The 27,963-nt window shown below is 35.0% G+C and overlaps 1 protein-coding gene across 2 annotated transcripts in view; it reads left to right on the forward strand.

Moving 5' to 3' along the window:
- The first annotated feature begins 223 nt into the window (after window positions 1-223).
- The window catches only part of DYNC2H1 (dynein cytoplasmic 2 heavy chain 1), a 374,041-nt gene continuing 346,301 nt past the window's right edge, over window positions 224-27,963 (forward strand). The window contains exons 1-17 of one of the 2 annotated variants that reach the window (XM_003828371.5): window positions 224-925; window positions 4,690-4,860; window positions 5,256-5,391; window positions 6,327-6,445; window positions 7,712-7,856; window positions 8,733-8,965; window positions 11,548-11,682; window positions 11,790-11,903; window positions 12,026-12,137; window positions 12,473-12,597; window positions 13,927-14,102; window positions 16,199-16,394; window positions 20,008-20,103; window positions 24,660-24,812; window positions 25,429-25,527; window positions 26,604-26,743; window positions 26,829-27,057. In XM_003828371.5, the coding sequence (XP_003828419.1) occupies window positions 731-925; window positions 4,690-4,860; window positions 5,256-5,391; window positions 6,327-6,445; window positions 7,712-7,856; window positions 8,733-8,965; window positions 11,548-11,682; window positions 11,790-11,903; window positions 12,026-12,137; window positions 12,473-12,597; window positions 13,927-14,102; window positions 16,199-16,394; window positions 20,008-20,103; window positions 24,660-24,812; window positions 25,429-25,527; window positions 26,604-26,743; window positions 26,829-27,057 (2,574 nt within the window). In that variant the 5' untranslated portion in view covers window positions 224-730. The remainder of the gene's footprint in view (window positions 926-4,689; window positions 4,861-5,255; window positions 5,392-6,326; window positions 6,446-7,711; window positions 7,857-8,732; window positions 8,966-11,547; window positions 11,683-11,789; window positions 11,904-12,025; window positions 12,138-12,472; window positions 12,598-13,926; window positions 14,103-16,198; window positions 16,395-20,007; window positions 20,104-24,659; window positions 24,813-25,428; window positions 25,528-26,603; window positions 26,744-26,828; window positions 27,058-27,963) is intronic. The other variant, XM_003828370.6, reaches the window with a different exon arrangement.

Here is a 27,963-nt window from a genome sequence, read left to right on the forward strand (position 1 = left end):
TAAAAAATTGCTGGTTAAATTTTTCTAAAATTAATAATAGAAAAAACGATGTTGGGAAATGCAGCAGCACAGAAAGGAGCAGAGGGCGACTGAGAAAGTAAATTAACATTGTATTGAATTCCTAGTCTTTATAAGCTTCTCTAAAAAGCGATTTTTAAATAGTAATCTTTTACAATCCGCACTACACCCCTGGTTGTGAGATAGTATTTCCCCTTCTTAACAGATGTGTACCTTGACGCTGACAGACTGGTTTGCTACCAGGTGCACGTGGAGAGCGAGCACTGGAACCCAGCTCTCCTAAATCTAGATCACGCTGCTGTACTTGAAGGCTAGATGTCTCTCTTGTGATTATGCGTGATAAGAAATCAGTAAGAAGAATAAAAGACATGTTTGAGAGCCAACATAAACTTGTCCGAACCCCTTACAATCGATGACCGCAGGGAGACGCTGAAGAGCTCCGAGGCGGTCGATAGCCTCCGCGAGCTTTGCGTGCGCGTGCCCCGAGAGGGCAACGTCCACCGCGCGCCTCCAGCGACGCCGCCGTAGTGCTCCGTCGCCATAGCGACTACCCCTGGCAACCGCGAAGCTCTGCGGTCCCGCGGTCGGGCTACGGGTTTGAGCAAAGCTCCTCTCTTCCCTTCACTTCCCTCCGGACTGGTTTCTTCTTCCTTCCCCCTTCCCCCAACTTCCCTCCACCCCTTCCCCCAACTTCCCTCCACCCCTTCCAATCATGGCGAACGGGACTGCGGACGTTCGGAAGCTCTTCATCTTCACTACTACCCAGAATTACTTCGGGTTGATGTCTGAACTCTGGGATCAGCCACTGTTGTGCAACTGTCTTGAAATCAACAACTTCTTGGATGACGGCAACCAGATGCTCCTCAGGGTGCAGCGATCCGACGCAGGAATCTCCTTTTCCAACACGGTACGGTTCCTTGCACTCCTGCCTGACCCCTGACCACTCTTCAAGTCCCCAGGCCCAGCCAGAGGGACGTCGGATCACACTCTTTAGCTTTACCAACCAGATCCTTTTCAGGAACCCAAGGCTGTCTCCACTTCTCCTGCATTATTGGCTTAGATGCGTTGGCCTCGTGCTTAAGCAGGTAGTTTCCAAGCTTTGCATCCTACCTGACCGAAGCATGTTTCCCTTCCATACATCTGAATAGAAGCAATTAGATTGTGTTTTATTTTAAATTTTTATACGGAGTTTCGTTCTGTCGCTTAGGCTGGATGGAGTGTAGTGGCGCGATCTCTGCTCACTGCGTCCTCCACCTCCTGGGTTCAAGCGATTCTCGTGCCTCAGCCTCCCGAGTAGCAGGCGCGCGCCACCACGCCTGGCTAATTTTTGTATTTTCAGTAGAGACGGGGGTTCACCACGTTGGCCATGTGGGTCTCCATCTCCTGACCTCAAGTGATCCGGCCTCCCAAAGTGCTGGGATTACAAGCATGAGCCACCGCGCCCGGCCTATATTCTACTTTTTAAGAAAGACTGCAGATACGTTATAACTAAAAAGAAAACATTTACTTAGTTATTTTTATTTTTTTCTCTCCCCTTTTTGAGTTTTTTTTTTTGGTGGGGGAGGCAAATTCTAGTCTATCTTTTTTGGATCAGGCTCCGATTTTAACATTGCCCAAGGGAAAGATTAGTTAGGAATTTAAATTTTTGTGAAATGATATATTTCAAAATAAAGTTTGAATTCTTTTTTGGTGTACATCATGTGATATACTGATTTATTAATTGCACTGCTCCCTCCACTGGCAGGATTGCTTAAAAAATGGGTTGCATTTGCAATCAGGGCTTATATATATAAGCCTAAAAGAAAAACACAGAAGAAAATTGCCTGACACATTAAAGGGGACTCAGTAAATAGATTTACGTTAATAAAACAAAGACATATTTTAAACCTCTTCCTCTTGTGTTCACCCTTATCCCTAGGTCTAGCAGAGTTTTTGACACTCAGCAAAAACATTCAGTGCCTTTTTTTTTTTTTTAGACGCAGTTCGCAGTTCGCTCGTATTGCCCAGGCTGGAGTGCAATGGCACAATCTTGGCTCACTGCAACCTCTGCCTCCCGGGTTCAAGCGATTCTCCTGCCGCAGCCTCCCAAGTAGCTGGGATTACAGGGCATGTGCCACCACACCCGGCTAATTTTTTGCAGTTAGTAGAAACGGGGTTTCACCATGTTGGTCAGGCTGGTCTCGAACTCCTGACCTCAGGTGATCCACCCGCCTTGGCCTCCCAAAGTGCTGGGATTACAGGCGTGTGCCACCGTGCCTGGCTTCAGTGCATTTTTATAGGATGATTGAATCATTCACCCCATTCACTATCTTTATTCTTAGGTTTAATTCGATTGTATTTAATAAACATTTACTTTGAACTCAGTACATGCAAGGCACTTTGCCAGGCATGATGGATTTACAAAGATATAAAAAGGATGGATAATCATAGCTAACATTTATTTTCACTTTAGACTCTGTCAAGCACTGTTCTAAGTACTTTATATGTATTCGTTCATTTAATAGAGATAACAACACTGTAAGATAGGAACTATTCTTATTCTTATTTTATGGCTGAGGAAAGTAAGGGACAAAATTTACAACCTAAATGTTAACTCTTCTTTTTCTCCAATAGGTAGCGTAATTCAGGATAGAGCCCCCTGCTTTCTGCCTTTCCTAGACTCACTCCAGTGGCTTAGGATGACATATACTCAGCAAATGATAAAATCAGGACACACTGTTGTAAATGCCACTGAAAGTTCAGATAGAATGCAGTAGGAAAGATGGAAAGGGGTTTGGATTCGTGAAAGTGTATCTTGGCTTGGGTATTTGAAAGTTGAAGGTAGAACTTTTTTTTTTTTAAGTTAAAGCTATTACTAGCAAAGCCCAACGATGTATCTGTTATTTTTAGTTGTACACTTCACTACAGGTTTTTAGTCATATTTGAAAATATTTTGTTATGTCTTCAGTTGTACTTTAGTTGCCTGATAGTTAGCGTGATTCAATAAGTTAATAAGTCAGCAAATATTTATTGACTACCTATTGTACTGGGGACAAAGCCATGAACACAGAGTCCGTATCTTAAAGGAGTAACATTGGAATGGACAAAGGTAGGCTAAACGCATGCTACAGATATATGTAACATAATTTTGGGTATTGATAAGTGCCGTTAAGATAAAAATAATGTTATAGTAGTGATGGGGCGGCGTGGGGAACTAAAGATATATAGGGTGGGAGATAATCCCTCTCTGGATTAGTTATCTTTGAAGCGAGATTTGAATGATGAGTTGCAGGCAGACATAATCTGGGGGAAGAGTGTTCTAAGCAAAAGAAACTGTAAGTACCAAGGCTCTGAGCTGGGTTTTAACTTAGTTTCCAGGGGCAAGAAAAAAAATCCAGAGTGATTGCTGAAGTTTATGGTATGAAGGAACATTGTGGTAGATGGAAAGGAGAATAAGGCACAGGCTGATCATTTAGGACATTGTATACCATTTAAATTGAAATAGGAAGTTATTGGTAATCTTAAGCAAGAGAGAGCTGTGGTTTATGCTTTAGGACAGAGGTTGGCAAAAAGTTTTCTGTAATGGGTCAGATAATATTGCAGGCAACAAGGGGCTCCATTGCAGCTACAACTTGGCCTTTGTAGTGTGAAAGCAGACATGTAATACTTTGTAATAATACATGTAATTGAATGGGAATGGCTATGTTCTAATAAAACTTTATTTATGGACACTGACATGTGGATTTCATATACTTTTCATGTGTCATGAAATATTATAAGCATTTGAGCAGTAACAAAGTTTCAGCTCCTTTCCAGTGGCCAAAAATGTAATTATTTGGATAGAAATAAGTGGCATGAGACCCATAGCTGTTCTTCCTACACAGCAGTGACCTTGTTTGAAAGCTTTTTAATGTGTAGACTTCTTTTCCTGAAAAAAGAAATGAGAATAACTGAAAATGTGTGTATAATGCAAAAACTTCCTTTGACTAGTATACTTCTCAACTAATGAACTCATTACTATGAACTGACCTATTTTAAACAAGATTGCTGTAGTGAATTCCAATTGAGTTCATCTGGTTCCGATTTAAAATAATCTAGCTATATGACAATTTAACAAAGTTTTATGCTTTTAACTCTTTAAGGAAAAATTTTCAGTTAAGATAAAGTTAATTTCAGGAGATAGACAACTTAAGTTCATTTTGGTAGTTTTGAGTGCATGTATAATTTTAAAAGCACCTTTTAAAATGCTTTTTCTAAGTAAGAGGGTAATTAATTACATTTTGTTATAGACTTTCTGGGTTACTAGAGAAGCACACTACTCATTGTGTACCTGGAGCCTACAGCTTTCATCCGTACTATTACTGATTCTGGCTAGAATGGACTCTGGCTGGAATGGAATCTGGCTGGAATGGAATCTGACTGGAATGGAATAGTTAGCAGTCAACAACGTATATATTGTTTTATGTTTATAAATAACTTATCAAAGTGACTTTATGATCTAATGTAAGTGGGAATAAGTTTTTAAACTGAAGTATTCTTAAGGAAAGAAGAGATAAATTGGTTTTAATATATTTATTTTTAAAGTAACTATTTTTTTCCAAGAGGTATAATTATAGTGATAGAACTTTGTCTACATTTTTTTCAAATATTAAATTTTATGAAGATAACATTAAAAATCATTTATCACTTTAGATTGAGTTTGGTGACACAAAAGATAAAGTGCTGGTGTTTTTCAAGCTGCGACCTGAAGTAATTACTGATGAGAATCTACATGATAACATTCTTGTTTCATCTATGTTAGAGTCACCTATTAGTTCTCTTTACCAAGCAGTACGGCAAGTATTCGCACCAATGTTGTTAAAGGTGAGAAAAGAAGCTGTCATTTTTTTTAACTGAGGTATTTGGATAAATGTTTTCATATAAACATAAATATCTATTTTTTACTGTTAATGTTAGTAGTGTTTTAATTTTAATTAAAATATCTTTTCTTAACTTTTTTTAACTTAAATTTTAATGTAAGTTGTGGTAAAAAATAGAGAAATTGGAGAAAGGTATAAAATGCAATCCACATCAACTCAACATTTCTACATTAAATGCTTTTCATAGTTTTAACTGTTGAGAGGACTTTTTATTCTTCTTATGAAGTGGAGGTAGCGGCAGGCTTTAAGAAAAATGGGGTTTTGGACAGTGTTTTGGGAAGCCAATTTGATTAGCAAAATTTTGATCAATCTTGGTTGCTCTTGTCTGTTTTTATTTAGGATCAGGAATGGAGCAGAAACTTTGATCCCAAACTTCAGAATCTTTTGAGTGAACTAGAAGCTGGGTTGGGTATAGTTCTACGAAGATCAGACACTAACTTAACAAAATTGAAATTTAAGGAAGATGACACACGAGGTATATAACCATAGCTTAATAAAAGAGTACAAAATGATTGTCTCATTAGTACATTAGTAAATGAACATATTTCTTCATAGATTTCTTCAAATACTTTTGGAATTTCTCTGAGCATAGGTTTTAAAAAATGAGTAGATTTATGTGGATGTAGAGAAGAGGAAAATATAATTGTTAATAATGTGCAATCTAGCTTGAGCCTCCAGAGTAGCTAGAACTACAGGTGCATACCACTATCCGCTGGCTGATTTATTTTAGTTCTTGTAAAGATGGGGTCTTGCTCTATTGCCAAGGCTGGTGTCAAACTACTGGCCTCAAGGGATCCTCACTACTAGGCCTCCCAAAGTGCCGAGGCAGTAGTTGTGTTCTATAAAGTCACTGTAAACACTGTAAACACTGAATTAGTGAATATTGAACCTTTGTTCCTAGGAGCAATACAGGATTAGGTTCCTTTGAGCCCCTGGTCATAACATCTCATCAACTGATCAATACATAACCTTATTATTTTTTTTCTGTTTAAAGACACTTTAATTTGTGTATATTGTTGATTCATTAACATTGACTTCATGGCTAACAGCACTGTAACTCATGCCTGAATGAAGTTTATCTAGCATATGTATTTTTTCGGTAAGGTACATAACAACCTTCTTGTGCTTTGGAACACTAGACAGCAATTTAGCACTTTTTTGGGGGCCATTTTAAACAGCAAATCACTAACAAAAAGCACACAGATCTGAAAAATGTGGCACTAAGTAGACTTCAGGAAGGACACTTTGTTTATAGTATGAAATAGGAAACAATAAGGAAGTGTCACCTGTTTGACCTCAGCTAGGAGCATATGTGTTAGATGACTCAAATATTTTGCTGCTCTGCTGTTTTGTATTCATTTTTTTTCTCTGATATTCTATACCATTTTTTTCCCCTCTTGACTTTTATAGGTATCCTTACACCAAGCGATGAGTTCCAGTTTTGGATAGAACAAGCTCACCGTGGAAATAAACAGATTAGTAAAGAAAGAGCCAATTATTTTAAAGAATTATTTGAAACAGTTGCAAGAGTATGTGATTCATAAATGGTTATATATTGGGCTTCTTATAAAAGTACTTTGGGATTCAATTTTTACAGCCTCTCTTCTGTTTTAAAGTCTACTTGATGATTGTGAACAAAATAGATTCTTTATATGGAGAAAACTTTAAGTTGTATATGTAAAATGAATTGAGAAATCCAAAACTTAAATTCTAATCTCTATAAAATATTTTTCTCAAAAACAAAATTACGCCTGGGCATGGTGGCTCACACCTGTAATCCCAGCACTTTGGGAGGCCGAGGTGGGTGGATCACTTGAGGTCAGGAGTTCAAGACCAGCCTGGCCAACACGGTGAAACCTCGTCTCTACTAAAAGTACAAAAATTAGCTGGGCATGGTGGTGAGCACCTACCCGGGAGGCTGAGGCAGGATAATCACCTGAACCTGAGAGGTGGAGGTTGCAGTGAGCGGAGATCGTGCCATTGCACTCCAGCCTGGGCAAGAGTGCGAGACTCCATCTCAAGAAAAAAACAAAAAACAAAAAAAGCCCCAAAATTACTTTTCTGCAGGTATATAGTGAAAAACAAATATAACAGGTTTATCCATGCACAGGTAATACGTTCTTTTGAATGGGTGTTCACTTTGTTCAAATTAGCATTTTGAAGTAATCTGAAATATTAAAAGTTTTAGTTTTATGCTTATTTAACTGATTATTCCTTTATGTGTCTACATTGAAATTGAGTGACCATTTTAAGTATGAACATAAAAAGTCTACTCTTTTCAAAACAAATATATATTAATTTTCTACTCATTTCCACTATTATTTCAATAATATTTTAATAGACTGTTTTAAATGGTTTTAAGCTTTTTTTGGTAACGATGAAATATAGCATGACAAATCTGGACTGTGGTTGTGTTATTCTTAAACATAATATTATGAATTAATAATGAATGAATAAAGACATGCAAACTACAGTGGGTAGTGTATATGTGGAGTTGAGATCACCTTTACTGGGTAAATTTTAAAAAATCAAAATTTAAAGAAAATTAGGCCAATTGTGTAAATGAATGAGTAGACTTACAATTTTTATATTCTGTCTTTTCATGACATTGATGTTTGGGGGGAAATTATAGGGTATTTGCATATGGAAGTAGTTATAAGCTGTTAGAAAAAGGAGGAGAAAATAATATGGCAAATATTAGAGTTGTGGCAGTTGAAAAGGCCTGGGAACATTTTGATTATATTACCCAAGGTACAAATATAATTATGTTTAAAAATTAATGCATTTTTTTCTAGGAGTTTTATAACTTGGACAGTCTATCCTTACTAGAAGTTGTTGACTTGGTGGAGACTACTCAGGATGTTGTAGATGATGTGTGGAGACAAACAGAACATGATCAGTATCCTGAGTCACGAATGTTGCATCTCTTAGACATCATAGGTACTAGTAAAAAAATGAACTTTTGGAATTTTGAAAACCTGTCTTATTTTGTTATCTTTTTATCCTTTAAGTCCTTACTTAAAATGCTCCTTTATGTAATACTGTAACTCTTAAAGCAAATCATGTAGCATTATTTAAATAGATATTTGTATATAGTTGGGTGGTATAAATCATATGTGTCAAATTCTTTGAACCATTGATATAACCAAATTTACATAGATTTTTAGTATTTATATATATTTAAGCTATTTTGAAATAAACTGAAAAATTATTTAAAATATATAGGCTTATTTGTTAATATTAAATATTTTGACCTAGAAAATACCCTTGTCATTATTTTATAAGGAAATGTCAGATAAGTACATAAAGTTATATGTACAAATATATTTATTGCAGCATTGTTTGTGATGAGCAGAGGTAAATAGCAATTAGGGATTGTTTACATAATGCAGTATCCATACAGTAGGCTCTGCAGCCTTGAGGAAATTGTATATATATATATATATATATATATATATTTAATATATATATATTTTTATTATACTTTAAGTTCTAGGGTACATGTGCACAACGTGCAGGTTTGTTACATATATATACATGTGCCATGTTGGTGTGCTGCATATATATTTCTATACTTAAAAGGTGTAATGGTATATTGAAAATTGAAAGATGCAAAAATGCAAAGCAATATGTATGTGTGATTTTAAAAATATTTGTTACTGAGAGTGGTAGTCTAAGGACATGCATGTGGTATTTCATAGATCCTTAGTTGGCTAATTTGTATATTTTAAAAATATTGTCATAAGCATGTATTTTATAATTATTCTATAAAAATACATTTATTTCCCTTAAACTCTTTGCTTTATGTTTTTTTAGGTGGTTCATTTGGAAGGTTTGTTCAGAAAAAGTTGGGAACTTTGAACCTGTGGGAAGATCCTTATTATCTTGTGAAAGAAAGTCTGAAAGCTGGTATTTCAATTTGTGAACAGTGGGTGATAGTCTGTAATCATCTAACAGGTCAGGTGTGGCAGCGCTATGTTCCTCATCCATGGAAAAATGAAAAATATTTTCCAGAAACACTTGACAAACTTGGCAAACGCCTTGAAGAGGTATCAATTTGATTATCTAGATCTTTGTCTTCAAATATAAAGTGTATCTTCACTTGTTTGTAAATGTATTTTATAATCAATAAGCACTATACATCTGCTGGAAATTAGTTTTGTGAGATAATAGGAATTAAAGTTCTGTTGGACCAATTTCTACATCCTTTCTTTTTATTTGGTGTGAGACTGGTCAACTTGATAGTTGTGAGCTTATATTTTGTTTTTTATTGTAAAAAGATAATCAGCCCACTTGACCATGTATGGAAGCTTTCAGGGGGTCTTTTGGCTATTGCAATTGTTTTTAAGTTGGGACAACTTTTTAAGTGGTATTCAGTGGAAATATTTGAAACAATTGCTTAATTTACACAAGTTATGAGTTTCAGTAAAGAACATATATTCAGCTTACAGGGACAGGCAAAATGAGATTACTTAAAGATTGCAAAACTGACCATTCCTGCCTTGCTTAGAAGAACTATAGTTCTTTATTAGAGACTTTAAAAAAAAAAACAAAACTTTTTTTAAAAATGAAATATTTCAAACATATTAAAAAGTAAAATAGTATAATGAATGTCCATGTATCCACCATTCAATTTTAATAGTCATTGATATTTTTCAGTTCTTTTCTCATCTTTGTCTTCCCTGCCTTTCTCTTAACCTTTTTTTTTTAACTGGAATATTTATAAAGCAGAGATATTGTATACTTCCACCCTTAAAACATAACCACAATGCCATTATCACAGCCAACAAAATGACAATAATTTCTTAATATCATTTTATGTCTAGCCAGCATGTATTTATCCTGATTTTCTCAGAAATTTGTAAATAGTTGGTTTACTTGAATGAGGTTGCAGACAAGGTGCACCCATTGTATTTGGTTGATAGGTCTCCTGAAACATTTTTAATTTAAAAGTTTCCCCTTTTTTTATGCCATATGGCATTTCTCACCTTGCTATATCAGGACGTATGTGGTATCAGGTTTTCCCATTTTTAGTGCTGTTAAGTTTGATCTGTGAGGGTTCAGGTATGATCAGTCTGATGAATTTATTATAATGCTCTCCAACTTTTAAAAAATGCTTTTAGCAGTCATTAATCATGAAGAGTTACAAAATGGTGATTTTCTAATTCTGGTGTTTTTTCTGCTTTTATTAGTCATGACTTTTCTATAAGAAGAATTTTTTCTTCAACTTTTTGTTACTTTGAAATATAGTTTGCATAGAAACGGCAGTATAGATAATTGCTTATTTCTTTTTATCACTTTTTAGAACAATGAACATTAAGTAGATTAGTGTCATAGTAAGTTCCATTGGCAACCAATGAAATGTTTTTTGATAGTGTCATTATGAACCCATAAATTTTTGTATTTTATGTGTTTCAGTCCATTTTAGTTATTATTATTATTATACTCAATTTGTTCAGTTTTTGGGCAGAGAGTGCCCCTTCAAGTTGCCTCCTATGCCATTTTGACATGACTTCAGCGTTTCTTTCTTTCCTTTTTTTTTGAGATGGAATCTCGATATGTTGCCCAGGTTAGAGTACAGTGAGGTGATCTTGGCTCACTGCAACCTCTGCCTCCCAGGATCAAGCAGTTCTCCTGCTTCAGCCTCCTGAGTAGCTGGGACTACAGGTGCACGCCACCACACGTGGCTAATTTTTGTATTTTTAGTAGAGATGGAGTTTCGCCATGTTGGCCAGGCTGGTCTTGAACTCCTGACCTCAGGTTATCCGCCCACCTCGGCCTCTCAAAGTGCTGTGATTACAGGCGTGAGCCACCGCACCTGGCCAACTTCAGTATTTCTTTGATAGCTTTCAAGCCCCCAAAAATGTTCCAGCCCAGCCCATGTTGTACATTTTATGTCTCATACCTAGAATTAGTAATTTTTTTCAAGGAGCCTTGTTCTTTTTGGGGGCTATTTAACAACAGTCTGTAGGGGAAGTGCTGTTGCTTAGTTATCAATGCTGTTAGGCATTCTCAGTAGACAGAACTGCTAACAGGTAAATTTTTAGCAAGAGAAAAATAAATCATGAGTTTATACTGAGATTTACAACTAAAATAGAAGGAATTGTTTTCACTTAACCTTTTTGATTACCTTTTGATTGTTGGTGGAAATTTTTAGCTCAAAATACAATATGTGTTTCCCAGCTGTTTGTAAATAATAAAAAATAGGGCTGTTAACATGTCATTTCATTATTAGAGGTGCAATTTAATGCAGAATAATGAAAATCAGAAGTTATTACTATATTAAGGGTAGGCTCTAAAAATTTACTTAAATGAGCTGTAAGTATAGTTTAAACAGTTTTTTAAACTGTGTTAAACTTTAAACATAGTTTAAAAATGTTTAGGTCTTATATATTCACTAGATTTGAGCACACTTATTAATGTTAGTGTGAAGAAACAGTTATGTTTTTGAGCATCACTTTGTTGTTGTCACGTGGCAATTCTCAGGACTAGAGTTTCAGTTTTATTGTTTTTTTCTTTTTTTAGCAAACCTAATTTAAAGAAATTCTTGCCCAATATATCTAGATTTTAGACCTATTTATGCAAATGGTTGGATTTAAATAAATTCTGTTGTTTTAATACTTCATTTTAGGTCTTGGCTATTAGAACAATTCATGAGAAGTTTCTCTATTTTTTACCTGCCAGTGAAGAGAAAATCATATGCCTCACTCGAGTATTTGAACCTTTTACTGGCCTGAATCCTGTGCAATATAATCCATATACTGAGGTTGTATATATATTTGTTTATGTCTGTACAGTTTCCTGTTTATGTTGTTCTTTTTAAAGACAGATTTAAAAAATACTAAAGTCTAACAATGTTGTTAATGTATGTAGCCCTTGTGGAAAGCTGCGGTGTCTCAATATGAAAAGATTATTGCACCTGCGGAACAAAAAATAGCAGGAAAATTGAAAAATTATATTTCAGAAATTCAAGACAGTCCACAGCAGGTAAAACATTGAGATATTTCACTTTTAATATTTCTCTTAAGCTAATATATATATAAAAATATGTATATATTTACTGAGTTGATCCGTTGGGATGAACATATACTTATTTTATTTTATATTAGCTTCTTCAAGCATTCCTGAAATATAAAGAGTTGGTAAAGCGTCCAACTATAAGCAAAGAATTGATGTTAGAAAGAGAAACTTTACTGGCAAGACTTGTGGACTCAATTAAAGGTAAAAGTTTATGAGATTATAGTGTTTGCTTGAGAGAATATTTTTGTATATTACTTTTTGCTTCGTTGCATACCATTTAGGATTAAAGATACATTTTTCTGACATTTTCATGCTGAAGATTAATTTACTTATTCTGTTATAAATGACAGATTTTTTTGCATTAACAAGTTATTATAATTCGCTGTTTCATTTGATACATGGTACAGTCCTTGGGGGTAAGGACCAACTCATTATTTTTCTTTCTACAGCATTTGACATAGTGCTTGGTACGTGGAAGTTATTTAGGAAATCTTTGCTAATTCTTTGTAATCATTTATTTGATTTAAATTTTATAGATTTTCGATTAGACTTTGAGAATCGGTGCCGAGGAATTCCTGGTGATGCATCTGGACCACTTTCTGGCAAAAATCTTTCAGAAGTTGTCAACAATATAGTTTGGGTTCGCCAGTTGGAATTGAAGGTATTTATTTTAATAAAAGATGAAGAGTACTAATTATAAAATCTGCTAAATTAAGGCATGTAGAAGGTACTCTAGAGCTGTAGTAAATATATTCTCTGTTTTCCTTGGCATGTCTGTCTAATTTTCATACAAAATGCAGAACACTGAAAAAGTATGCAGAGGAGTCGTAATGGTTCTATTCCTTCTTTCTGTAGAGATAATGCATCATTTATTCCAATTGCAGTTGTTCCAAAGAAATACCTGTATTCAGGAGGAAAATATCCTTTACGCTGAGTAAAAAAAAGAAAAATTATTGTTTACAAAAATGAGCTGGACATGGTGGTGCACATCTGTAGTCCCAGCTACTCAGGAGGCTGAGGTGGGAGGATCACCTGAACCTGGGATATTGAGGCTGCAGTGAGCCATAATTGTGCCACAGTGCTCCATGGTGGACGACAGAAAGAGATGCTATCTCAAAAAAGAAATATTGTAAAATTTTAGTAGTTGCAAAGTCTTACCTGCAAGTATGTTTAATGTAACTAAATCACTTTAGGTTGGAAGGAAGTTAAAGGAAAGGTAAAAGGTAATTGTGGCATGGTCTAAGGTAGTGAGAGCAATTTATAGATTTAAGTGACTATTATTTTAATATTATTAAAATTGACCTAAGACTCTTATGGACTTACTAACTGGTATGTGGTTCAGTGTCTTGCATTAGACTTGTACAATAAATGTTAATTGATTATAGCCTGTGAGTAAGAGCAAGACCTCATGGAATATTACAAAAGCCAGCATATTCGACATTTCTGCTTATTCAGGTTTGTATTTTTGATGTTTTATTTTCTGATATATTCTGCCTAATGTTTTTGTCAGTCAGTTTTCCAGGGTGCTCTAATGTTCTCTGTACAGTTGTGGAGGAAAGGCATTTATGTCTCTTAATTGACATTCCCTTTGGCCTAATTACTATTTGAGCTTTTAATCGGAGCATGTTGCTAAGGGCCGAAATTATTACTGAACATGTTTAGCAGTAATGCTGAAGTTCTCAGAGTTTCCTCTGAAAATCACTGGGGCACAGATATTTTGAGGGCTGACTTTCCCTTTACCCTCCATTTTATTCTTGGAGTTATGCCTTGTATGGGTTATCCTCTTGTGTTTGCTATTCTGTGGCTGTATAATTCAGAAGCAAAGTCAGGGTTGATATTTTTATATTCTTTGGTGAATCTTCTGTTTCACTGTTTATAGATGAAAGGTAAAATAATTTCTGAATCACAGATCAGAGAAGGGGACTCCTTACTTTATGCTAATTTTTTTGGAATTTAAATAATGCACATGTCTGTAATTTGACTTTTTAAGGTAGATGATACTATCAAGATTGCAGAGGCTCTTTTATCTGACTTGTCAGGATTTCGATGTTTCCATCAAAGTGCCGAAGATCTCTTAGACCAGCTTAAACTATATGAACAGGAACAATTTGATGATTGGTCCAGGGATATTCAATCAGGTTTATCTGATTCCAGATCTGGTTTGTGGTAAGTATAGATATATTAAACTGTAAAATCCAAAACCATATGTTATTAATCCAAATACCCAGAGGGAATTAATTATCTTTTTCCTTTCTCCAAACTTGCTACTCCTCCTCTAATTTTTTTGTTTGTTTGTTTTTGATCATCAACTTTTAATTCATTAAGGCTGGAAACTTTGATGATTTAGTTAACTGCTTCCCTCTTGTTTCTCTTATCTGTTCCCCAGAATTATGGATTCCCATTTTAGGATTAGTCTTTCCCCATGTTTTTTTGTTATTGGTATTTATATGTTTTTCTACCTGTTTACATTAATATTATATGCACACACACACATACACTTTAAACAATGTTGCAGTTTTGTAAAATTGTATTATTTTTAAACTCCTTGAGACAGAGTATTTCTTCATGGTGCCCCACGTAGTATGGCTTTGGTAAATATTTATTGAGCTATATTGAATGTATTAATGAGTTAACCTTATTAATTCTAATGGGAATTTAAATCTGGAATTCTGGCTCTGGAGGAAAAATAGAGGAAACTGAACGGTGTTAGGGCATAGTGATTATAATTTTATGCCATTTAGCTCTTTTTCCTTCTACTTTGAGCCTAAAACATGAGAGAGACTCCAGGCAAGAAAAACAAAAAACAAAAAAAACCAGTGCTTTAGTCAACTAATTTTGGAAAATTTGCATACTTTATCATTAGAGCTTCAGTGGAGGTCCACTAGCATGGTAGCATACCAACGGTCTGAGATCTGCTGTTAGTAAGTTTGTTTAACTTTGTTCCTTCCACACAGCATTTCTCATTAGGCTTTGAAATCCCCTCCTCCTGCCCTTTTTTTTTTAGACCCATTTTTTGTCCCATAGAATCATCAGTGTGTTTTTGGACATATTTTGGGAAATGCTGGTATATACAAACTAACTTTGAAGATCAATCCTGAATAAAGGCAAAAAGAGTCACCATAATAGTTTACTGACATGATTTATTTGTATATAGGAAAATTTGGGCTAAATCATCATTTTAAGCCATTTTAAAGTGTTCTACTTTTTATTGTATTTTGTTTTATATGCTATTAAATAAGCTGAATACTTTTGTTCTTTGCTTTTCAGTAAGTTACCTTCTAATACCTGCAATTTTTCTTAATTGTGAGGGTGATTTGAAATAATGAGGCTGGGTGTGGTGGCTCATGCCTGTAATCCCAGTACTTTGGGAGGCCAAGGTGGGAGGATCACTTGAACCCAGGAGTTTGAGACCAGCCTGAGCAACATGGCGAAATCCTGTCTCTACAAAAGACAAAAAAATTAGCCGAACATGGTGGCTTGCCTGTTGTCCCAGTTACTCAGGAGACTGAGATGGGAGGAATCCTTGAGCTCAGGGAGGTCAAGGCTGTAGTGAGCCATGATCGCTGTACTGCACTCCAGCCTGGGTGTTGGAGCAATACCCTGTCTCAAAAAAAAAAAAAAAAAAAAAAAAAAGCAGCATTATATAAACCTAATCCTAAAGGAAGTTGATGAAAGCATAATACCTGTTGCTGAATTTAGTTCAAGCATTTTTACAATCCATTCTGATTTGAGTTCCCCAAAGTAATATTTGCTATTATAGCCTTTACAAGAAACACAAAAAAGGACAATTATTAGGTAGTGAAACAGGGTAGAAGAATGAAACGTTTTAATATCTCTACTCCTACCATTTTGATATTCCTTATTATTGATGTTTTAATAAAAGTACTAAAGAAGCAAGTACACTGATTTTTTTAAAAATCAAAGATACCTTTAGAAAATGAATCAAAATTTTTTCTTTATGGTGGATATGATGTCAATTTTGAGTTTTAGCTGAAAGTTAAGAGATTGATTTTTCTTACTTTAAAACTGCTTGGTTGAAATATTAATGTGATGATGTATTTTGGATATTGCAGTTTGTTTCCAAAATCTGAATTGTGAAATAATATATGGAAAAAACCCACAACTTAAAAGCTATAATTAAAAAGTTTTTTTTTACTTTGAGCTAATACTAGATATACAGAAAAGTTGTAAAAAACTATTATGTTTATTAGTCAAAACAGTGAGAACATGAAACTTAACAGGTTATTTATTTTGTTTTATAGTATTGAGGCTAGTAGTCGAATTATGGAATTGGATACTAAAGATGGATCACTAAAAGTGCATTATTCAGATCGTTTGGTGATTCTTCTGAGAGAAGTTCGTCAGCTCTCTGCACTTGGCTTTGTTATTCCTGCCAAAATTCAGCAAGTTGCAAACATTGCACAGAAATTCTGCAAGCAAGCAATTATTCTTAAACAAGTATGAAATTACATTTTTTGAATACCTGCCTATTTGGAGTTCGTTACATTAAACTAGAATATGCTAAAGGCTTTTTTTTTTTTAGGCTCATAGAATAGCACTGCCAGCTGTGAAATTATGTTTTACTAAATGAGTCCATTACAAAATTTGCTTTGTAACCTATAAGGAATTTATTAAATTATTATTGTTTATTGCTTTTCACTCTAAAAAGCATTTAGAAAATAGTATGTTATTCTTCCTTCTTTTGTTTCATGTTGCTTGCATGGGTTTTAAAGGGCCTTCTAATTAAGGAGTCCTCTGCCTGCCTTCTAGGAGCAGAGTCATAAAGAATTATCAGGTTGATGAATGGTTTCTGTTTCTAGTATTTTCTCAGTCTACCTATGGGCACATTGCCATCATTTCACTTGTCTAAAAATCAACTATTATCAGCTCACAGTCTAGCTCCAAAACATGGCATACAAGTCCCTTCTTAATCATGACCCAACTAAACTGACTGGTTTAGGCCTTTACTACTTATGCACTTCCCTGTCACACTGTACCCTATGCTTCAGTAATATAAAACTTTGCTTTTATCTGAACATGTCTCCATGCATTGAAATCTGTTCTCTGATTGGAAAACTCAGTGTGATTGTTTAATTTCCAATTCACAAGTCACTTTCTCTGTTGTGTCTTTCTTTAGTTGATTTTTATTCTTTGGGCAGTGTGAAAATCACTGTTATAATACTGCTCATATTGTGTCTGATTTTTTTCATTTTTTTCTTTGACTTGATTATTATATTTTAGATGGCAGGAACAGTATCTTGTATATTTGGTCTTTCATTTATTCTTTTATTCAACAAGGATTCATTGAATATCTACCCTGTCAGGCATAGCATAGGATATAAAAATGAATACAGTACTATCATAGTCAGGCACAGAATTTCTTAGCCTCTTTACTTTTGATAGTTTGGATCAATTCTTTTTTTAGGGGGCTGTGCTTTGCTTTATATGCTTTTTATTGGCATTCCTGTCCTGCACCTAGTATATCCATTAGCATCTGCTTAGCACTGCCAATCAAAAATATCTCTAGATATTGCCAAATGTTCCCTGAGGTATACTCTGCTTTGGTTGAGAATCACTGGTCTAGTGGGAGAGAGTAAACTAAACATTGAGTGCTCATTAAATATCAGGCCTTGTGGTAGATGCTTTCATTATGTTATTTTTAATTAATTCCCCATTGTACCACTGATCTAACTGAGGATCAGATGTTTAACAAAGTTTTCCCAGTTTCACATAGATAGTAAGTTATGAAGCTGGGATTTGATATCAAGTTTCTCTGACTCTAGAACTCATATTTTTTTTTTTTTTTTTTTTTTTGAGACGGAGTCTCGCTCTGTTGCCCAGGCTGGAGTGCAGTGGTGCCATCTCAGCTCACTGCAAGCTCCGCCTCCCGGGTTCATGCCATTCTCCTGCCTCAGCCTCCCGAGTAGCTGGGACTATAGGGGCCCGCCACCACGCACGGCTAATTTTTTTTGTACTTTTAGTAGAGAGAGAGTTTCACCATGTTAGCCAGGATGGTCTCGATCTCCTGAACTTGTGATCCGCCCACCTTGGCCTCCCAAAGTGCTGGGATTACAGGCGTGAGCCACCACACCCGGCCTATTTGTTTCATTTCAAAATAGTGAACAAGTAGATCAATATTTAATGTATTATAAGTACTATATTACAGATGTTCAGGAAGTCTTGTGAAAGCATAGAGGTAGGCAGTTTCAATTCTTTTCCTAGGTAGGGATAGAAGTAGTAGCAGGTAAGTCTTTTCAGAGGAATGATTGATGTGAGTCTGGAAGAGTGTACATATATTTTTCTCAAGTACACAGAGGGTTGGGTGATCATTTCAGTCAGAGTGACTACTTAAAAGCAGAGAGGCTTGCTTACTTTAATATGGTAACTATTCAGTCTGACACAATAGGAGCTCAAAAAATGAATGGTCATAGGTATTTGTATTTACCCTGGAAGAACAACTGGGAAAATCTATTTATATATGCCTTTATTTCTGAGCAGAATTTAGCTGGAATAGGGTGTATAAAGCAGAATGTTGGATAGATAGCAGTATGGCTAGATTGTAACAGAATATATACTATTGTATTGCTTCTGGTTTTCTTGATTGTACTTTTTCTGGGCCTATTTTTGTGGTACAGAATAAGTAGAGTGGGTTTTCCCCACCAAATAAAGTATATTTTTACATGTATTAGTGGAAAGAAGAGGATCTCTATAAAATTAGTTAAGAAATATTTTTAAAGCATCTGCTATGTGCCAAGAATTTTGTGAGGTGCTGGAGACACAAAAATTAAGTTTCCTTAAATGCCTTAGACTCAGCCCAGGGTGTCCACTTGATCTTATTCCCTGAACCGCTCCTTTTTCCACCAACACAGTTAAGAGTGTCCTCCTTTGTCCAACACTGTTCCTTGTAGGATCTGTATTTATTAATTAATTCAACAAGCATTTATTGAGTCCTTGCTGTTTGCTTGGCTCTGTTCTTAGAGCTGTCATTCCAGTTGGAGAGACAGATAACAAACACATAAATATATAATGCAATGTTAGGCAGTGATAGTGATAAATGCCTTGAAGAAGAATAAAACAGAATAAAGATATTGTGACAAAGACTGCTATTTCATACTGACTGGTCAGGTTAGGTATGCCTTGATGAAGAGGTAACATTTGAGAAGAGACATGACATAAAGTAGGCAAAAGAACCATGCAAATGTCTAGAGGAAGACTATTCCAGGGAGAGGGAATGGCAGATGCAGAATTCTAGAAGGAAGCCTCACTTGTTAGGTGAGAATAATAGTAAAAAGGCCAGTTTGGCTCATTCTTTAGTATATTGGGAGACAATTTGAAAGTTTTTAGGTAATAGTTTTGGGATTTTTGGGTTTTATTCTCAGGTGTATTGGGAAGTCATTAGGTTTTGTGTAGGCAAGAGGTGTGATATATGTTTAAAGAAGACCACTCTGGCTGCTTTGAATAGATTATAGGAGGCCATGATTGGAAGCAGAGAGACCAGTTAGGAAATCTGTTGCAGTGGCCTTGCCAAGAGAGGAGAGTGTGTGGATTGGGATGCAATTGATGGGGGTTGGGGAAAGTGGTTGGATTCAAGATATATTTTGAGAGTATAGGCAATAGGCTTTTGCTGATGTGGAATATGAGAGAAGCATTAAGGATATCTCAAAGAATTTTTGGTCTGAGACATGAATAAATTATTGTGGCATATACTGAAAAAAGAAGGAGCAGATTTGGAGAAGTGCAGGAATTAAGAATTTAGTTTTTTAGCATTTAACATGCTTCAGTGAGTTCCTTCTTTCCTATGAGATTGTGAACTTCTTGATTCCAGGGACAACGTTTTATAGTCTATGTTTAATCAGACTTCAGGACATGACTTGGCAAATTGTAGGAACTCAACACTTACTTGTTGATTGTGTGTATTAATACATGAACAAATGCCCTATTGGAGATGAAAAACCAATTTTCTGTTTAAATTTTAGGATTGAGAAAAGTTAACATTTTCACTCAAACAATTAAAAATAAAAAATTAAAAATGAAGTTATTAATTATTACTAATTGGACTTTTACTTTGTAGGTGGCACATTTTTATAATTCTATTGATCAACAAATGATTCAAAGTCAGAGGCCAATGATGTTACAATCTGCCTTAGCATTTGAACAGATAATTAAGGTAAATGGGCTTTTAATTTTATTATAATTAGATTTTACATGTGAAGTGTTTAATTCTTACTTTTCCGGTGTTCCCTTCAGCTTAATATATCAAATGATCTAGATTTTGTTTCGCTTCCAGGGACTTCCTTCAATCTTAGCAAGTAAAATTATTTTTTCTAACTGTAGGTTTAAGTGGTTAGAATATTTCATATATTTTGGTACTGATTTCGATCAATTGCATTGATATAGATAGAAAATGATTTGTATGATGTTATGTTCATTTATCCTCTGAAGTTTGAGGTCCTTATACACAAGCTTCCTTAGACCTTTCCCACCACCTCCCAATTTTGTAATGTAATATTTTTTTCCTTTTTATTTGTGGTTATTTAAATGTCTGTATATAAGAAATTAGGAGGCTGGGTGCAGTGGCTTACGCCTGTCATCCCAGCACTTTCGAGGCCGAGGCGGGTGGATCACCTGACATCTGGGGTTTGAGACCAGCCTGGCCAACGTAGTGAAACTCCATCTCAACTAAAAATACAAAAAAATTAGCCAGGCATGGTGGTGGGTGCCTGTAATCCCAGCTACTCGGGAGGCTGAGGCAGGAGAATCACTTGAACCCAGGAGGTGGAGGTTGTAGTGCGTCGAGATCGTGCCACTGCACTCTAGCCTGGGAGACAGAGCGACTCCATCTCAAAAAAAAAGAAAAAAAAGAAAGAAAAAAAAATTAGGAAAACCCATAATAGTGTTTAAACTGAATGTTACTATGTGACTACTAACTTTTTGAAGTCTGTATTTTTAGTCTTCATAGACATGAAATGTTTGACAAAAATAAGCAGAAGAGGTATATACCATTTTATTTTTTTCTATTCGAAAGTGGATAACTAGTTGTGTCAGGATCCTCAGGACCACCCCAGATTCTTTGATTTGCTCAGAGGATCCACAGTACTCAGTGTATGGTCATACTCATAGCAGTATTTATTACAGTGAATGCATACAAAGCAAAATCAGCAAAGGGAAAGGTGCATGATGGGGTGAAGTCCCAAGAAAACAGGTACAAACTTCTAAGAGTCTTCTCCCAGTGGAATCACAGAGGGTGTACTTATTTTTTGCAGCAACAAATTGTAACACCTGAAATTTTGTGTTACTGGAGAAGATCATTAGAGACTCAAAACCTAGGTTTTTATCGGGGATGGCCACGTAGACACTTTCTGCCTAGTATGCACTGAAATTCCAAACTCCCAGAAGGACAGCAAATATTCAGCATAAACCAAATTATTTAGGTACAGTGAGCCACTCTTATCAGAGTGGTAGGAACTCTTCTGAAATCTAAGTTCCCAAATGCCAGCTAAGGGACATCTTTTAAGCAGGTCTTTTGAAGGATGGTAGTCAGACCTGCTATGTTAACTCTTTTCTGCACACTAGTTCTCAAGCTTGATAATTCTAGAAGTTACATCATTCATATTATAGATGTTATTAAAAGCACTTTTTTTCTTGTTGGCAGAGATTAACATGAGTTTATAATGCAAAGTTTAAAAACAGGTAAACAAAAAGAGATGTCGTATAATCATGCCATCAAGAAATGACCATTTTAAGAAGTCTGGTGTACATCCTTTCAAATATTTTTCTATGCAAATTTTTGAAAATGTATGCATATTTTAAAAATGTATGCATAGTTTTGGAAATGGAATCACACTTTATTATTTTTGACCTTTTCCCTCTAATGTATAGATCATTTTAGCTGTAAGTCCTTACAACTTTTTCTTCCCTAATAAATTTGTTTAAAACAAAGTCTGTTGATATTTCTGAGGAGGAAACTTATTTTGTAAAATTGTGTTGTGAGAAGTAAATATATTTAACAAGTTAAAGGAGACATAGTAGTGGTTATAAAACTAGGATAGGTGTAGAGAGAACATTAAGGTTCTGTATGATGCTCTACTTACTACATTGTAGAAAATCAGACTGTAATTTATTTATTTTCATATTCTCAAGCAATAGAACAGTAAGTGATATATAGTAATTATTCAGTAAACAATTTTTAATTCATCAGCTATTTATTGAGCATCTCCTATATTCCAGAGACTTACTATGCCTTCATTGACCCCTTCAAGTGAAGTATAGAAACTTTTCTTCTATTTAGGTTTCTTCAGTCTCTCTACTTCCATATATTAGTCTTAAATATTTTCCCTATATACATTGAAACCACTTCAGATGGTGTTATAATTTTTCCCCTAATCATCAAATATGATTTAAAGAACTCATGACAAAAAGGATAGTTTACTATATAGTTATATTTTTTACTTATCCCAATATTCTTTTTTTTTTGAGGTGGAGTCTAGCTCTGTCGCCCAGGCTGGAGTGCAGTGGCGCAATCTCGGCTCACTGCAAGCTCTCCCGGGTTCACCCATTCTCCTGCCTCAGCCTCAGAGTAGCTGGCACTACAGGTGCCCACCACCATGCCCGGCTAATTTTTTTTGTATTTTTTAGTAGAGATGGGGTTTCACCGTGTTAGCCAGGATGGTCTCCCCAGTATTCTTTTTTTTTTTCCTGAAGTTCTATGCTCCTTTTGATATTTTTTTTTCTTCTTTAAAGAAATAACTTCCTTCAGCCATGGTTTAAGATTAGGTGTGCTGGTGACAAATTTGCTTATCTTTCCTTTGTCTGATAATGTTTTCCTGTTTTCCTTTTCCCTCATTCCTGAAGGATATTTTAAATAGATATGAAATGCATATTTGACATTTTTTTTTAGCACTTTAAACACTTTCCACATCCTGCTGGCATCCATGATTTCAGCTGACAAACTACTGTCATTTTAATTTGTGTTCCTTTCTGAATAATGTATTGTTTCTCTTTGGCTCCATTCAAGATTTCAAAGAATCTTTGTCTTTAGTTTTCAGAAGTTTAATTATTGTCTAGGAAAGCATAGAATCCTTTTTTAACTTTATCCTATTTGGGGTTTACTCAGCTTCTTGAATCTGTAGGTTTATGTCTTTTGCCACATTTGTTAAGTTTTCAGCTACTGTTTTTTGAATTTATTGTTTTTCTCAGTTTTTCTCTCTTCTTCCTTTTAGGAAGCATGTATATATGTATACACATATAATGCTTAGGAAGCATGTATGTATATATATACAAAATCCTTGGAAGCTAATATATATATTAACTCTTTTGTCTCAAGAGCCTCTGTTCATTTTTCCCTTTATTTTCTCTTTGTTGTTCAAATTACATAAACTCTCTTGATTTTTTCTCAAATGTACTGATTGCATCCTCTGACATCTCCACTCTGCTATTGAGTCCATCCAGCCAGTTTTACATTTCTGTTACTGTATTTTTCAGTTCTATATATTCCACCTCATTTTTTTTATAATTCTATTTTTTCTTGAGATTTTCTGTTTTTCACTAGTTTCAAGAGAATTTGTAACTGCCTGTTGAAGCATTTTTATGATGGCTGCCTTAAAATCCTTGTCAGATAATTCTTATGTCAGATTCATTTCAGTGTTCACATCTGTTACCTTTTCTCATTCAAGTTGTGATTTTTTTTAGCTCTTGGTATCACAGGTGATTTTCCCTTATATTCTGGTCATTTTGGATATTATATTATGATGCATTGTATAATATTTAATTTTTATATTTTAGAAAACAGTCTCTTTGCTGAGAGGGTTGGGGGGGTGTGTGTGTGTATGTGTGTGTGTGTGTGTGTGTGTGTGTTGAGTTTCCTGCTGGACCCTACAGTACCAAAGTGGAGCATTTGTACACTGATTCATTGCAGATGACTGGAATGGAAGTTTAGTGCTCCATTTTAGTTTACTGATACCTTGTTGTGAAAGTGAGGCACCAACTTGGAGGCACCTTGTTGCCTCCAAGCTGGGGTGTAAGCTCAGCTTCCTACTGGGCCCTGTTGACGTTAGGGAGGAGGAGTAGAGGAGTGGAGGGCAGATTCACACCGCTGTGAGTGGGGGTGGGAGCTCAGCTCCTTGTTCAGCCTCATGAATATTACCTTGTCAGGGGGATTGGAACACTGCATGCTTTTGCCGAGGAGGTGATGGAAGATCAGCTTTTTACTTAGTCCCACTGAAACATTAGAAAGGGGTGATTTTCTCCTTGGTGTTAAGCTACAATAGGATGTGTATTGCTAAAAACGTTTTCTGTTGTTAGGCTGCTGTTTTCCTAGCCCTTTATAGGAGCTTTTTTAGTCTGTGCCTGTCAGTGGTTCCAGATTGGAAGCTTCTCCAGCGCCCTGTCCTGGATGTATAGGAGATAATAAGGAAACCCAGGTTTGTCGTGCCTTAATTCCTCAGGTTTCTAGGCTGTCTGCCTTCTTCATTCTTCCTTTCCGTCACCTTATGCTTGTTTGTTGTGTTATGTCTAGGGCTTTTTAGTTGTAAAAGGGAGAAGCTGGAAGAAATGGGCTACTCAATCTTTGCCAGACTGTCTTATCATTTATAAAATGGAAAATTATTATGTGCTTTCTTTGTTGCAGGTCAGAGTTGGGGATAGTTGAACTTTTGATATAGAATATTGAAACTTTTGGAAAAAAGAAATACTTATACATACTAAAGGTTATTCATTGTACCATAGAATTCAAAAACAGGAAGTGGAGGGAAATCACAGATAACTTGGGATAATCCTAAAGAATTAGAAGGCTATATCCAAAAACTCCAAAATGCTGCTGAACGGCTTGCCACTGAAAATAGAAAACTGAGAAAATGGCACACTACATTTTGTGAAAAGGTATATTTTGTTTATAAAATTGAATAAGCTATGAATGATATTATTTAAAAAGTCATTAAGATACAATTTTTAAAAACTTATTTTGAAATAATTTGAGACTTAAAGTTACCAAAATAGTACAGAGAAATCACAATTCCCATTTGCCCAAATTCCCTGTTGTTAACAACTTATATAACCGGAGTAGTTATCAAAACCAGGAAAAAGACTGTTTTGAATTTTACAATTTTCCACTAACATTCTTTTTTTTTTTTTCCAGGATACAATCTAGAATCCAACTCTGCACTTAGTTGTTGAGTCTCTTTAGCCTCCCCTCCTCAGTCTTTTCTTTGTTTTTCATGACTTTGATGAGTACTGATCAGTTATTTTGTAGAATCTCTCTTGATTTGGGTTTATATGATGTTTTCCCATATTAGATTGGGGCTATCTTATTTTGGCAGGAATAGCACAGAAGCGATGTTTTGCCCTTCTCAGTACTTTGGTCAAGTATTGATATGTCTTATATAGATTAAGTTAAACTTGATCACTTGGTTAAGGTGGTATCTGTCAGGTTTCTCCACTGAAAAGTTACTATTTTTCCAGCAATACTTTGAGGCTAGCATGCTCTAATTTTTCATAGGTGGTTGTTCTTATGAATATTGATCTGCTTCGGCAGCAACAGCGCTGGAAAGATGGATTACAAGAATTGAGAACTGGCTTAGCAACTGTAGAAGCACAGGTAGAGTATGTTTTATTTTGTGTGTATACTTTGAAATATGACCTTTTCAGAATGTTAAGTACAATATATGAATTGCCGAGAAGTTCATAAAAGTTATCTTTAAATCTTACTAATAAATACCTAATATATTTATAATTTTTGACTGAATTATATATAAAGACCACATATGAACAATCAATTTACATTTAAAAATATAAAAATAAGTTCCTGTAGTGTCTTATGGAATGCCAAATTCCTCAATTCAGAATTTGTAGGTTTTTGTCTTGGTATTTAAATATCTATCACTTGTTAGTTCTCTTCTAGGTGATTGTGATAGCCGTAAAAAACAAAGTTAAGTTTAGGTAGAATCCTAATGATTGAAATAATTTTATTCCAGATTTTTTTCCTTTTTGGAGGTAAAATTTGAGTTCTATTCATATTTTGATATAATAGTTGATGCATATAAAGGTGGCTAGCACAAAGCCTGCTACATAGTAGATGGTAATGGAATCTTAGCAGAATATGAGTTAGATGTCTCACACATTTACATATATTTAATATTTTTCAGTTTTTATAACTTCAAGAAAAGGCAAAAGTACTACTAGAATGGATATATTTATGGTTGTATAGAAGCAAAAAACTATGTAAATTCTTATGAGCAATCTACTATTTTAAATCTCATATGTTTTAAAATATGTAGTAGATTTACATTATGTAAGAAGTGGGAAGGGAAGAGAAGAGCTATACTTGATGGGAATTTTTGAAAAAGGACTAAGAAGTTCACAAAATAAACCAGTATTTGTGGTACTACATCATAAAATAAAGTCCAAATATAAAAGTCATTTAATATTTGCTTGGTTTTTAAATTTTGCTGATCTTTTAAAATAGTATTAATAAGTATGAAGATTAGATTTTCATATTTGTCTCTAAATAAACTTATACGGAGAGTGACAAGGATGTACCTGTTTTACATATTTGAAATGAGTTGGTTTTATTTTTGTGATTATAATTGTGCATTATGTGACATGAAAGTATTAAATGAAAAATCCATTCTACTGCCTAATTTTTAAATTAAAAATGTGAATGTAACATATTAGGGATTCCAAGCAAGTGACATGCATGCATGGAAACAACACTGGAATCATCAACTGTACAAAGCTCTGGAGCATCAGTACCAGATGGGCTTAGAAGCACTTAATGAGAATTTGCCAGAAATAAATATAGACTTAACTTACAAGTAAGATGTTTTTTCATCCCCAATTTAATGTTCATTGTATAATTTTCTAATAATTTATGTTTTAAAGTTATTTATTTACTTTTAGACAGGGACGATTACAATTCAGGCCACCTTTTGAAGAAATCCGGGCTAAATACTATAGAGAAATGAAGAGATTCATCGGCATTCCAAAGCAGTTTAAGGGAGTAGGTGAGGCAGGAGATGAATCTATTTTTTCTATTATGATTGATAGAAATGCAAGTGGATTTTTGACGATTTTCAGCAAAGCAGAAGATCTGTTTAGAAGATTGTCAGCTGTTTTACACCAACATAAGGTATAGAACATGTAATGTTCCATCCTTCCATCATAAAATTATTTCTGATTGATTGAATTTACATTAAATGTATACATTAATAGTTTATCTTGTGTGGCATAACATTAAAATATGGTAAAGCAGAGAGCTGGATTCGTAGATACTTATACAACCTAGATTTATACCGCAGAAGAGAAAAAAGTTATGGGAAAGTTTTTTTTTTTTTGTCTTTGATTATTTTGTGACAATTGAGAAACTTTTTTTTTGCTTTTTTAATTTTTAATTTTTAATTTATTATTTATTTATTTATTTTATTATTATTATACTTTAATTTTTAGGGTACATGTGCACAATGTGCAGGTTAGTTACCTATGTATACATGTGCCATGCTGGTGTGCTGCACCCATTAACTCATCATTTACCATTAGGTATATCTCCTAATACTATCCCTCCCCCCTCCCCCAACCCCACAACAGTCCCCAGAGTGTGATGTTCCCCTTCCTGTGTCCATGTGCTCTCATTGTTCAATTCCCACCTATGAGTGAGAACATGTGGTGTTTGGTTTTTTGTTCTTGCGATAGTTTACTGAGAATGATGATTTCCAATTTCATCCATGTCCCTACAAAGGACATGAACTCATCATTTTTTATGGCTGCATAGTATTCCATGGTGTAGATGTGCCACATTTTCTTAATCAAGTCTATCATTGTTGGACATTTGGATTGGTTCCAAGTCTTTGCTATTGTGAATAGTGCCGCAATAAACATACGTGTGCATGTGTCTTTATAGCAGCATGATTTATAATCCTTTGGGTATATACCCAGTAATGGGATGGCTGGGTCAAATGGTATTTCTAGTTCTAGATCCCCGAGGAATCGCCACACTGACTTCCACAATGGTTGAACTAGTTTACAGTCCCACCAACAG

Source organism: Pan paniscus, chromosome 9 (assembly GCF_029289425.2).
Source record: "Pan paniscus chromosome 9, NHGRI_mPanPan1-v2.0_pri, whole genome shotgun sequence".
Taxonomy (NCBI): Eukaryota; Metazoa; Chordata; class Mammalia; order Primates; family Hominidae; genus Pan; species Pan paniscus.